Source organism: Oreochromis aureus, linkage group 19, assembly GCF_013358895.1.
Source record: "Oreochromis aureus strain Israel breed Guangdong linkage group 19, ZZ_aureus, whole genome shotgun sequence".
NCBI lineage: Eukaryota > Metazoa > Chordata > Actinopteri > Cichliformes > Cichlidae > Oreochromis > Oreochromis aureus.
The window spans coordinates 14,412,337-14,426,522 of NC_052960.1; the positions used below are offsets into that span (position 1 = coordinate 14,412,337).

Sequence of the window (14,186 nt, forward strand, 5' to 3'; positions counted from 1 at the left end):
AAGGCTCAGCAGCACTATTGCCATAAAAGGTAGCTTGAGATCTTAACTGCATGTCTAATAACACTACCAGAAACGGATGAATTTCTTATTCCAGAAAGCAAAGCTGTAATAAAACAGCTTGCACATATAGCTCACATTCACACATGACTTATATTTTTAGATGGCGTGATTGTCAAATAAATGTATGGATTTGGCAGACAGCTTTTTAAAACCTGAGCCATTATGTTGGATTTTATGTCTCATATGCTGCATTTAAGATCTAGAATAAGGAAGATGATATATTTGTAGAAGTACAATTTTTTTTCATTCCTGTTGCTTAAAGCTCCAATCTGTAGCTAGGCAGAAATACATAATGAAAATCACACGATTTTCTTCCATTATGGATTTACTAAAAATATTAAAATACAGTACTATATATAGGGGATAAACAGTACTGATATATCTATCAGCACTGCACTTTTACTTTTGAGTTCATTTTGATTCTATTTTTTTTTTTTTTTTACCTTTTTTAATGCCCTTTATTATTGCATTTTAATTAAGTAATAGTTAAATGTCACGCCAATTATTATTTCTACAACGTCGCATAAAGTATCAGAAGGGAGGCGACTCTCACACACACACAGAGGCACACAAATCATTTGAAAGCTTCGAGCATTACGTGTGTGAGAGGCGACAAGGGGACCAGTACGCGACCAGAAAAGCTCCCAGTATGAAAGGAAAAGTGGGATTGGAGAAGTGGCGGTGACGTTATACTGCTGGAAAGAGAGGGAGGGAGGAAAGGGGAAGGCTGGACTCCATTAAGCCGAAGCCTGCGGGAAAACAGTTTGGGATACTTCACTTCTTCAGCGAGTTCTTCGGGGATTTCTTTCTTCTTTTGTTTATTCCTAATACAGACTTTCTACATGATTTAAGGACGGGGGACTTATTCTGTACCGTGTAGCCGACTGCTTCAGTGTTTTTTCGTCTTTGTGAAGGTGAGTGTTCAGAGTTAAATGCTGACCTCAAAGCTGTGCCCGTTCTCTGCTGTGAAATACATAAAAAGAAAGCCTTTTTCTTTTTCCTCCTACAGCCTGTGCTGCGTTCAATAAAACGTTCAATATTAATAACTTTTCCGGCTAATTTAAGAGGCTTGTCTGCTTTTAGAGACACTTTCTGCTGAACTTACCGCTTTACGGACCGACTCGGTGAATGTGCAACACGGGGCCGCCGGGTAGTTTGCTGTACGAGCTCTGCTTACATAATTTCCCCCTCTCTCTGCCTATTTGTAAGGGTGCTTTTACCGTTATTTTTAACAGGTGAACCGGCACTTTTGTGGAAATAACCGCTGCCAAAGGTCTCTGGTTAACTTGTAGCCTCAGGACTATAGCCTTTGTTCTGTTTTTTTATTGATTGGACGGCTGTTTTGATCTGTCGGACACTCTCCGATCAAGGAATGACAAATTGGCTACATTGTAACTTTTTGGCGGTCCTCCAACAACAGAGCTCGTCTTCTTCCCAGCAAGAGATGTGGCGCGATGGAAAAACGGTTAATTCCGTCCTGGTTCACTTAATCATTCTCCAAGGGTCAAATGTTCACTACAACTGTCAACACTACAGCTTTGCCATAAGCGTGGAAGTGTTTTCAAGAAGTAATTAAAAAGTGGCTGAATGGGGGTTAACTATTATACCAACATTCAGATGTTTGTGCCAATCGGTAAACTCTTCACAGAAGGTAACACTTCCCACAGTGACCTTGCACACGCCACTGGAAACACTGTATCCTGGATTTCCCCACAATGTACACCAATTGTATCTCAAAATACCCCCTGTCCCTTTTAAATGCCTGTGTTGTTCACCCTAACGACATGATAATGTCATAATTGAAAGCACAGTAGGTTTGTGCTTTCAAGAACTGAGCAAGTAACATGTTTTTAGTAAACTACTAAAGTAAATGTACCCATGCTAAGGAAATCAGCCTTCTGTTTGAAGCATCTAATGGGCTTCTTACTCAAGGTCTTGAAAGCATGCATTGGGGGTTGCGACACATGCATTTACTTACAGTGGCCAAAATGCTTCTCTTCACATCAGCGTGACAAAGGTTAGATAAAACCTTTGCCCCCCTCTCTCTTTCAGTCCCTCTAACTTTGGCTCTGTTTGGCAGGATGGCGCTGGATGGGATCCGGATGCCCGATGGCTGCTATGCCGACGGGACGTGGGAGTTGAAGATTCATGTCACCGACCTCTACAGGGATGTGTCGCTGAGGGTCACTGGGGAAATCCACATCGGTGGAGTCATGCTCAAACTGGTGGAGAAGTTAGGTATGCGAGTGTGCTGCTAGCTGGAGTGGTTGTGACTATTTTAATCAGCTAATCTAAAGTGTAATAAACAGGCACCGCGTGGTCTTAACACAAGAAAGCAATCCAGAGTCAATCAGCAGATACACAATTAGACGTATTCCTGTTGTAATAAACCTGTCCTTGTGTCATCCTGCCACTGGTGAATTTCTGACTTGTGGCTGATTTGTGTTATCTGTTCATGTTTGCTGGGCAGTAAATACTACTTCTCTTCAAAGGTGATCTGAGCATCCACACAGATTAAACACAGCTCTTCTTGTGAAAGCACAAACTCTATATGGGCAAAGTCTAATATTGTGTACAGCTTAAAAGTATGAATTTAGGAATCAGAATGAAAATCAGAGGAAGGGGATCAGTTTAGAGTCAAGACACAGTTTGCTATTGTTTTTGAAAATAAAGGGCAGCCTGTTGGTTTGCCTTTGGAAATTGCTTAATGAGAATAAAAGTTGTTTGCAACCAGCTCAAACGGGCTTAATGTTGCTCTTTGTTACCCTGCAGCATATATGGGTCAGTAACTCAAGGTATAAAAGGAACCATACACTGTTTCCCTCCCCCCACTCTTTCATGCACTGTTGTGTAGCTGCAGTTATGCACTTGACAAGTTTGGGTGAAAGTAAGCATAAGAGTCTTCTGTTCCAGCCACTTGAACACAGCCATGTTTCATGCAGTCTGCAGAAAGGTCAGTAGCGGCGGCGGTGGTGGTGGTTGCAGTGCCATTTGGGAGTGACAGTTTGTTGTGTGTTGACGGCGCTTGAATGCTCAGAATTCCTGCAGCGCTCCAAGGTTTTATTCCCTGCCCATGGTCCTGTTTTTAGCTCTCCTGTTAGAGCTCCACATAATTGAGGTCTTTGTTCCCTGTGGTTGACTGTGCGGAGTGGCATCTCTGCTAGGAGAGTGCAGTGTTGCTGACGAGCGTGGGACGAGATGAATTCATTGGTCTTTCTGCTCCGACTCGACTCAAGGCATGGCTTTGTCGCTTTCTCTGAGTTAACTTTTCTTCACCTTCTTTGCCATGTAGTGTAAGGAAAGCGCATCAAACATTTGTTGGTGTTTGTGCGTCATTACGGTTTCATACATGGGATATGATAGGTTTATATCATGACATAAAAGGTGTTTTAGGTTAGACCAGTTTTATTACAGTTAAATCATCACGTATCGGAGGCAGCATCAAGGCTGATTGTTTATCTTTTGTTTTCACAATCTGTAATTTCTGTTTTCCTGTTCGTAAGGATGTTGTCATTGATGACTTAGTCTTTTATTCTTCTAATCTCCTAAGGAATCCGATGGCTTGAGGTCTTCACGTCCACAACTGAAAATAGTTTTGATTTGTTGAGCTTGATGTTGGCTTTAAAATAGGAGAACATGGGTTCACATATTTGTTTGTGCCTTTGTCACATCCCATCAAACAATAAAAAAGTGCTGTAGCTCCAGCCTTGTTTACATTCATAAAATATAGTGGAATCTTTTCTGTACTGTCATGTTGCAAGCAACCTTTCTGCAGTTAATTTGGCTTACTCAAGTATACTTCAAGGTAGAGTAGAGCTTGTGCAGTAGCATTAAATTGCTTTCTGATGGTCTGATGTTTTTGTGCTTTCTAACATGTTTTATGGAGACTGTTGGGACTTTCTTCTACCCTTAAACAGGAGTTTGTTTTCCACTGTAATCATTAACCAATAGACAGTATAAGTTATCCACATGACTGGACTTTGCAGGACAGCATGCACTAATGTTGTCACACAGAATTTTGGCTTCTTTGAACATGCACTTCTTATTTTGGTTGAAGTTTTGTTACTGTGTTGGTGTACAATATGAATTGTTTGTTGACAATGTTGACATTCTGAGTTTGGGGGAAATGAAAAGCAAGATGTTTTCAGTAACCTGTTTCCATATCTCGCAGCTCTCGGTAGTGATAGTGCTGCACACTAAACACCCTTCAAGTGTTGTCGGGCACTCGCTGTTGGATTTGCTGATTGCTTGGACGTAGTGTTTATACATAAGGTTTCTCACATGGTGCTTTGAGAAAGGACACAGGTCTAAGAGTGTTTGCAAGCAAGGCCTCTGTCTCACATTGAAAAAAGCGCTACACTCTCTCCTCTTTTTGTATTTTGGTCTTTTGCGTTTTAAAATGAAGCGGCGACCTTTTGACTCAGTTTTTTCAGCTGCTTTCCACAATGATGACAGCACTGTTTTGTTTGCTGTCATCACCATTTGTTAATATGTGCGATAGGGTATATTTGCACACACAGTACGTATAATAGTTTTATGAGCGTGTTTGTGTGTGTTGTCTGTGTGTTATGCAAAGAACAACAGGGTATACATTTGTTCCTATTACTAGTATTTGTGCATGTGTTTCCACATGCGAGTATGGTTGTGTGGGTTGGTGGGCATGTGTCAACCGCATGCATCCTGCTTTCATCATTCAACCCTTCCTCTGTGCTGCAGGTCTCCCATCCACAGTGCAGGCTCAGATGGCCTTCGATAATGGATTAAATAGACAAATGCCAGGAAGGCACTCTACTATTGATCACAGCAGCGGACACTGCTTCCATTTCCCTGCAAAACTCCAGGAGAGCAGTATTTAAAGCCAGCTGATTAACCAACCCCTCGTCCCTTGCTCTTATAATCCTTTCATCCTGCCATTGTGCTCAATCATTGGCGCTTTCTCTGACTTTGTTGATGTTTTCTAAAAGTGCTGCACTCCTCTCTAAAAGGCAATTCTGCGCCATTTAGGAGGCAAAGCAAGTATTGTACAAACAACATTAGCAAGTTGTGCAGCTTTTAGTTTGGGTAAACTGGGGTAAAGTGCATAATCGATTGATGTTTTATCACAAGTGGCAAAGGTATTTTGTGTCCATACTTAAAGTGAAGAAGCCATTTAGTAAAGACAATGAATTCCTGATTTCTATAGAGACAGCTGACAAATGAAGCCTCAGATTGAGAAGCTTATACTGCAAACATATATATATATAAAGGTTGCAAAAGTTTTTGCAGGCACTTTAGTGGATGGCAAAAATATACAAACAAGTCCGAAAATGGATCAAGAATGGGTCAATGCACGAAAAAATCAATAACTTGCATGCTGCAGACCACCAATTTTACCTGTTTATTGCATCTCAAGGGTTGTAAATGTTTTAAGCACACCTGCTCTTTGTCAGACTTTTGTGGACGTGCCCTGGTTGTCCTGGCTCTGTTAAGGGTACATCTACAGTAATCCTTTTTTGTCTGAAAACATCAAACCTTTTAGCTTGTATCCACACTGCTCTGGCATTTTCTGACCCCTAAACACCCCTTAAAATGCTGCTGACCCAGTTCTAGTCTGAAAGTTGTGGGATTGCGTTTTGGTGTTAATGGGCAAAAACATTTTGTAAACACTGACACAGACAGACACCAGCATTATCTTTCTGATTGGTTCTTATCAATAACAAAAACCTAAGCCAACCAGTGCAGTGAGGCTGACAGACCTCTTGATATTTTGGTGTGTTTATTGGGTATTCCTTACTAATATGTCACTGAATGTTGCAGTTTGTTTGTCAGGAACCACTGTGTTTTCTGCCTTCCATGTTAGACAGTCTCTGGTTTTACTTTTTTGCCAGTATTTTCTACAAGCAACCAACCTTCTGTTTTTTATTTACACTGGCATGCACCCAGTATACCTAGTGAATGGTCATGGGATGTGCGTGTACAGGCTTTTAATATGAACAGATTATGTGTGAAGTGGGCTCATAATAAAATACCTTTTCAAAATAAATATATATATCTATTTTTATATTATGCAGAAAATATATTTCTTTTTCCTGCAAAGAAGAAGAAATTAGAGTAGAAAGCGAGGGAGAGGAAGTTGTGTAGAGTAGAGGAGGCCTGAACTGTCTCTCCTCTTGCTGTCTGTCCTCATTGTGACGTTAGCTACGCTGCTAGAATTCCATAAAAGTCTTCGACGAAGCAGGAAATGACTCCAAAGGTTTGGCATGCTGCTCTGGTCGCTGCCGTCATTGCTGGAGTCTTTGCTGCCTGCTTCAACCACCTACTGCTCTGTTTCCGTCTTTTCCTTTCTCCATGTTTCGCTCTGCGTTCACCCTCTTTTCTCTGTTCCACTTTTTCAAATATAGTTTGATTATTGTGTCTGAATATTCGAAACCATCCACTTCTCCGGCCACGTAGCAAGGCTTAATAATCAATAGCAAACATGGAGGTACACTGTGCTTATTTTCTCGTGGTTTCTGACCCAGGTTTGTTCGTGTACACTGACTGTTCAGTGTTACAAAAATAGAACTTGTGTAAACTAATGGGCTTGCGTATTTCTGATAGTTAATGTGATTGTTTCCTTTTAGTGACCTGCAGTTTTTGGATCCCTCACCACAAACCCACCACAGAAAACCTTCGCTGCATGTCCTCAATGCATTTGTGATGATCACCATATTCTTTTTTTTTTTTTGTTAAGTGTTAAATTAGGAATGATTTGCAAGTGACTGTAATGTTTGCTCTGAGCAAATTTGGTTTTCAAGATAATACTTTACTTGCTCAGCTATTTAACTCTGGTGTCTTTAATACAACTGGTCTTGCCGCTGCTGCAGGTTGTGGTGACCAGAAGGCTCTGGTTTAGGACGGTGGTGTCCAGGTTTTATTGGGAAACAGCTGCCGTTTAGCACAGGATGCTGACCTTCCGATAGGGTTTTTTTTTAAATGCGCCTTCTCCTGCCTGTGTGCCTTGCATCCTCGCCTTGGGCTGAGGAGAGAGATGGGTCTGCAATATCAGTTATAGCTTTCCTGAGGACAGCGAACACATCTCTCCCATCTTTTACTTTTATTACAGTACACAAAGAACAACGTTGATAGGTGGTTATAACCACCTGTGTTCTGTTTTCTATCATCGTGACTCGACACACGGTTTAAACAAATTGCTATACTTAATGAGACTCATTGATTGTGGCTGTGGAGCCTTTCAAAAGGTCTGCCCTCATGAAGTGAGAAATAGCCTGGCAGGCTGTGTGTTCATCTTACTGTCTAATCTCTCTGGCAGGAAGTAGTTAGCCTAAGTGGTGGTCCTGCCCAGGCCAGAGCTTTCCTGTTTCACCAGTAAGATGCTGTGATTGTGTTGCTCTGTACCCAGACTTGCAGATGTGATCATATGCTGGCCGTTGGTCAGTATAATTCTATACATACTCTGTGTTGGCCAGATATATAGAAGTGTTTGACAGCCCAATTAGGTCTGCTGGGCTACTTCTTTTTTTCTTTTTTCCTTTAATTATTCTACTGAGTATACAGCTGAAGTTGATGCAACCAGAATCTCATGAGTGCTAGGTTCAGAGCTTGAACTATTAGTGGATTAATTTAATAATGATTCATTTAATGCTATCAAGATTATGATGTACCCACTGAAAATGGCTGGTAATCTGATCCCCTTTACAAATGTAGATTTGAAAAGTGCACCATTATCCAGTTGGATTTTAATATCATTGTTTTCCATTGCCTTCTCTCTGTAAGCACTTGTATGGAGGGACTGCTGTGCTTGTTATGGATGATTTAATTAATTATGTTTGGCATCTGAAACATGCACCGGAACAAATTATTATTGGCTCCTCTGCAACACTGATGCCAGTTTTTCTCTCTCTCTCTCTTTTTTTCTTTTGCCCCCCCGACTTTTCTGCAGTACAAACAGCACAAAGGATCCAGTGGAAGGAAATGTTAGCGCTCCACATTGTTGTTGTAACACCACACACCTGTGTGTCAATGGAGTAAACTGATCTGGAGTTTTTGTTCTGCTTCTCAGCCCACATTCATTCATTTTGAAGCTGTCCCCACCTCTTTTTTCCCCTCTGCTCTCCCATTCATAGAGAAAAGCAACAAAACCTTTTGTTTCAGTCATCAAATCATTTGAAATAAGAGTTTCTTAGCTGCCTCAAGTATTTAGAACTTTCACTGTGGTATGTTTGTTCTCCTGAGAATTTCTCAGGATGTTGCAATACAGTTTTTTACCATCCAAATCACAGGGGCATCAGTGGGCCAGCTTATCACAGTCCTGAAGGCACGTCTGGTAGGTTTCATACATGGAACAGAGGACAAATGAGTATTGTGTATCTGTTCCATTGATCTTAGTCCCAGAGTTACTTTGTAATGTCATTATTCCACCGGGTCCCTGAACACTTAATTGCATAAAGCTGTGTTAGGGTGGAGGAGGAGTACCCTCACTGTTTTGCTGTGTTTGGATTATGACACAAATGGATACAAACTATCTGTCTCTAAGGAGTTTTCCTTTAATAGCCCTCTGGTCTTTCCTAATGTATCAAAGCCAGCGCTGCTACACCCTTTTTACTCCTATCAGTTTGGATGCTCCTAAATTTCATGTTAGGATATCTCATTCAATGCTATAAAAGCCTAGTTCAGCAGCTCTTACACTACCATCTTAAATGTAGGCCTCCATATTGTCTTCTTCATTTATAGTTGAAGCTGCTTGATCTTGTCCTTCATAGTTGTAAGTTGCAGAGATGAGACTGGGATGTAAAGCTGTAAGGCCTTGATTTTACTTCATGTGTCAGCGAGTGCACAAGGGTCTGCTTTGGTCTGAGGGACCTAAATTTCATCATTAGGCAGTGAGCACGAGGGGTAATATTAAATGGGCTACTTACGTAGCACTTTTCTAAGTGAAATTCACCCTTTTACACATACACATTCATGCAAGTGCTTTTTTCCTATATGCCTAAGCACTTTTAACCTAAAGCCTAGGTTTTACCGCATTGCAGCGATAGACATCTAGATACATGACAGCCAAGTAGCCATTTGGGTAAGCAGGAATTATACTTTTCACATCCGGGAGTCTGCTGGGGTCCACTTCGGTCCCAGTGGTGTAAATTTTGACATCAACGAGCTGGGATCTGTGCAGACTTCAATGTGACTGTGACTCGTCCGCAGAAAATTTACATTACAATGCCCCAACTACGAATTCTCACCAGGTGGAGGACCTCAAGCGCACGTCAAAGTATAACAGCAATGACTACTTGATCATTGTTGTTGTTGCATCTGCAGTGGAGTCTAATCTAGGCGTTATATGTCTTTGATGTACACTCGAAGACCCCTTTCTGAGGCGCATGCGTAGTTTGTGTATTCTAATGTAAATTCTACATGGATGAGTTGGTGTGGTCACAGAAAACAGGCAGGCACACAGACATCCGCAAGGACTGTCTGATGACAAAATTTATGTCTCTGGGACCTGAGTCGATCCTAAAGATCTAACAGACACAGATAGTATAATTGCTGCTTAACATTCACGCACTTTTATTTCATTGGAGGCAACTCATGGCTCAATATCGCCCAAGGATTCTTCAACTTGAAGGTTGGAGAAGCCAGGTATTGAACCACCATCCTTCCCATCAGTAGACCTGACCGTGATGCCTGCCAATTTTATGCGACTGTGGGGACTTTTCTATAGATTGTGTAATGGTTCACACGCGCTGCAGGCAGTGTACTTCAAAGAAGTACAGTGGGAGTGACTACTTGGGTGTGCGATTCATGTCTATATATAATCAAAGGTTAACTGAAGCAAAAAAAAAACCCATCTTGGCTGAAATCGTATCTGAAATCTTATTTGAACTTGTTATTTTAAACTGAAATGATAACAACAGACGCGGCCAGTTTCCTGTTTGCAGGAGAGACCAGCTTGGTCTGGCTGTAGCTGCTGCTGACAAATGCTGGGGCTCATGAATCTGTGGCTGTTTCATTATAAAAGTATTATTACTGTGATGTGTTCACACCCACGAACCTAAGTGGGGTAAGTTTCCATGGATAGATGGAAAGTCCAAAGTGTTCTGCACCAACACTGGTAAAACATGTTAACAGAGACAAGTTAGCGTACTGTTCTTTTTGACAGGGTCACTGCCAATTAAACTTTAAGCCAACTACAAAAAAGAGTTCAGTAAATGTAAATCTTAATAAAGCTAGCAGCCATGAAAATACAGGGTAGATCTTTTTCCTTCTGTGATTACAGACCAGTTCTTAAAGGCCACTGTTGAGGTCATTTTCCTCCTTTTTAAAGTAAAACTTGTTGTTGTCTAGCGATTTTGGTTGAATGAAAGGGTGTTGACCAAACAACCAACCAGATTACCTCTGTACCTTGTACACAAGCGTTCAAGTATATACCAGCCTAATGTCAAAACTCAGAGGGCCTGTTTATGCTTGAAAAGATGTAGTTCATAGCATGTGATGTAGGTGGGAAGACAAAAGACTAGGCGTGGTGAAACTGTCATGAAGATGACGTCAATAATGGTATAGTTTCGAGTGTTTTTGTGTAAATAGGAGTCTTCTAGGCTGAGTGTGTGTGTTGGGGGGATTAATAAATTCCAAAATACATCAGAATTTACTTAAATGGTTTTTGGGCACTGTGTGTATTGCATATTTCTTTCCTTTGATAAATGGCATGTTTGAGGTATTGGAAGAATTCTGTGTTACGTAACAAGAGGCTGAAGTAATCTCAGCTAATTTAACTTAGCCTGTCAATGGAAAGCACTGCAGTTTTAACGGTATTGCTTAGTGAATAGCAAAAGGATTAACACTGCATGTCTGTCTTATTAACTTTACACTTTTCTTAGTTGTGTGTCAGATGGAACATGTGCATCGCGTGGCTGTCTGCTGATGTGTAGTGATTAACACTGTTTACAACTCCATACATTGTCTTTAACACAAGGTGCTGAATTCATTGTATCGCTTTAATCTTTAAATACAATCCACCGTGACTTTGTCTGATGCCCTGCATACAGATACTGTCATCACCTCTCTTTTTAACCTGTTGTGCACATGTTGGGTATCTGATGTTTTTGCTGTCTAGCATGACTACACGAGCTACAAAGACCCTAAAAGCCATTTGCTGTAACTCTATTTTAGTGCATTGCAGTTGTTGGCTGTATCTTTGCTTGTCAATACCAACCTTCACCCTGCTTTAGATGTGGAATATATTTAGAAGGGCTTTCTCTTTGTACAGGGGGAGAAAGTGTGGGCGTGTGAGATATAAGTCTGACAAACCTGCTGCACTGTGTCTTTGTTGTGTATGAAAACAAATTGTCACCCTGCACCACTTCCCCCGTGGCGTCTGCCAGAAGTCACCAAGGAAACGGCATGACCGAGCTAATTTTTATCAGCAGCTTTAAAAAAAAATAAGAAGATACAATCTCGCACTGCGTGGCTTTGGATATCACTGACAGCTAACAGATTTGTTGTGATAGCCACAATCATTTTGTTCTTTGCTAACACAAGAAACCATCCAGAGCTGTGTCCGTGTCTTCTCTTAAATCATCTCCATCAGTGAAGCTAAAAATGAGGCTGGATTTTGCTTTAGGCAACAGCTGACTGTCACTGTGCTGGTTGAAACCCAATAAAGAGAGGGCATGAGTCACTGAGTCCACAGAGACCACATCTAAGAATGACTCGTGCGTTTTTTGTTGTTGTTGTTGTTGTTGTTGTTGGCGTCCCATCTACTGTAGAGCTGCAACAATTAGTTAATTGATTGTTCATCTAGTGATCAATAGAAAAATAATCAGCTATTTTCAGATCATTTAGGTTTTTAAAATTCTGTCATTTGTGGGCTTTTCCTGCTCTTTTCAGTCTTATTTGTTGGTAAATTGGTTTGTTAATGGAAGAAAATTGGCAGTTTCATCATTTCAGGTTGAGCTTCAAGAACTGTTAGCTGAAAACATGGTCACATGATGGCTGAACTGCTGGTTGTTTTGTCATCATTCTGTACATTTTAGAAATATTAGAAGCGATATTCCCATTGAGAATTGATTTCCATTGATCAGATAAGATTTATTTATGAGCTTATGACATTGTCCTGCATCAGATGCAAACATGAATGTTTTAGTTTTTGGAGGCATGAGGACAATCGAAGATGTTTCTGTATATTTAGTGTTTTTCACAGATAGACCTTCATTTTGAAATTCCTCTTCCTGATGTTTCCTATCACTTGTCCTCTCACATTGTGTCCCTAGACAGAGCTCCTCCCTGTCCTCTGCTCATCCTCCTCCACTCCTCCTTTCCATGACCTTTCTCTCATTCCCTTTTTCTCATGCTTTTCTCTGTTGTCCCGTCCTCTCCCCCTCACAGACGGGCCCTCTACACACAGTCACTTAATATAAACTGCACCGATGCTGACTAAAAGAAAATGGATGAAGAGGCAGGATGTAGAAGGGAGTGGCAGTTCAAGCCCTTTAGAGTACAATTTTAGCATTGTCTGTCTGTTGTCTTTTTTACTAGATGACTCCTAAAATAATGGCATTATTAATCCGTCCTCTTTTTTCTTTTCTTTTCTTTTTTTTAAACCAGTAATTCTGGTTGTGGTATTTGGTGCACAAAGCAGAGGAAGTGGTCTTGGTTGAAAGCTGCGGCAGTAAGGGTGGCGAATAGGGAAAGAAGTCGGTTGGGCACAATTTATGAATTAATTTCGCTTGTTAAATCATGAACACGCACATAACACAGGGAGCTAATGTAGTTAGTGCATGCATAAGAAGACCACCCTCTCCTAGACTAATACCCACACCTCCCCACACATACTTTGTATCATCTTTCACATCCTGCAGAGGTCATAAAACATGGTTTTCCCATTCTGTTTCCCCTCCCCATGTCATTCACACGCACACACACACACACACACACACACACACACACACACACACACACACACACACACACACACACACATCATTCTGTTAAGGGGCTGTGGGTCCACATTTAATGCAGCCAATTACTTAGGCCCCCCATTCCTCTGGCTGCTGTATTACGTCAGGCTTGGCAGACTGCATTTTTAGCTGGTAGATGCCGTTGGCCCTCCCTCTATCTGTGGATTGAGTTACCATGTTATAGCTTTAAGAGTCCAATGGAGGCCTGCCCGAGCTGCCCTTATCCAATCACGACACATCGACCCACTGCGTAATGATACAAGCAACGAGACGGTAAAGTCGTGTCCAGGAAGGTTTTGGCAGAAGACGGCAACAGGCAACAAAGAAACAGAAGCAGGGGCCGTAGAGAGCTTCTTGAGGGTAGCTGAGACCAGCCAAAACGTGCACTCATGTCTTGCCACAGATTGTATGGTGGTCATGCATGCCGAGTATAAGGACATTTCTATAGAATGTGGTCTGTGGTGAAGACCTGAGTGCCAAACGTTAATGCTAGTTGTTCTGCAGGGCTCCCAGACACCAGAAATTACAAGGTTGAAAGAGGAAAAACTGTGAGCAGAGTTATGAAAATACATTCAGGATTATTTTCAGATTTTCTCTCTGTGCTCCCTCTCATTATTTCAGCCTTTAATAGCTGTAGAAGACTTAAGGGAGCAGTTTCTCTAAAGGTAGCATATGAAGTTGTTATCTGCACAGCTGAGGCATCAGAACTGCTCGATGACAGCTAGACCCCATGCTGCTAAAGCAACTCTCACAGGGCTTCAGAAAGCCTGGAATGTTTTCACTCAAGTACCAAGTGTTTGCCCACTGGAGTAAACAGTATAAAAGCCAACAGCCTGACAAACAACTCCTCCCCAGGAGAATTCACAAAGCCCTAGGCTTTCACAATGCCATCTGCATTGACATGCTGGTGGCCACTCTTTTCCTTAAACTTGTTCTCCCCATCTCTTGTAATCCTTTCCTCAGCCCAGTTCTCTTTACTCGCATCTCAGCAGTCTTGCTTCCTTGGTCTAAGGAGAGGCAATCTGTTGTTTCACTTCCTCACCCACTAATCCCATTCATTCAGCTTTTAGGCCGCAGGAGTGTGTCAACAGTGTGTATAGATGCCTGTATGTAAAGGTCATGGAAAACAACAGCAGCACATGGAAACAAAAGGCCACCATGGTGGCACCAAACTGTTTGAGTGACAGAGAAGGT

The 14,186-nt window shown here is 41.5% G+C and overlaps 1 protein-coding gene across 1 annotated transcript in view; it reads left to right on the top strand.

The window, feature by feature from the left end:
• The first annotated feature begins 750 nt into the window (after positions 1-750).
• Positions 751-14,186, top strand: part of fermt2 (fermitin family member 2) — a 38,241-nt gene continuing 24,805 nt past the window's right edge. The window contains exons 1-2 of the mRNA XM_031747151.2: positions 751-974; positions 2,141-2,298. Coding sequence (XP_031603011.1) covers positions 2,142-2,298 — 157 coding nt within the window. The 5' untranslated portion in view covers positions 751-974; position 2,141. The remainder of the gene's footprint in view (positions 975-2,140; positions 2,299-14,186) is intronic.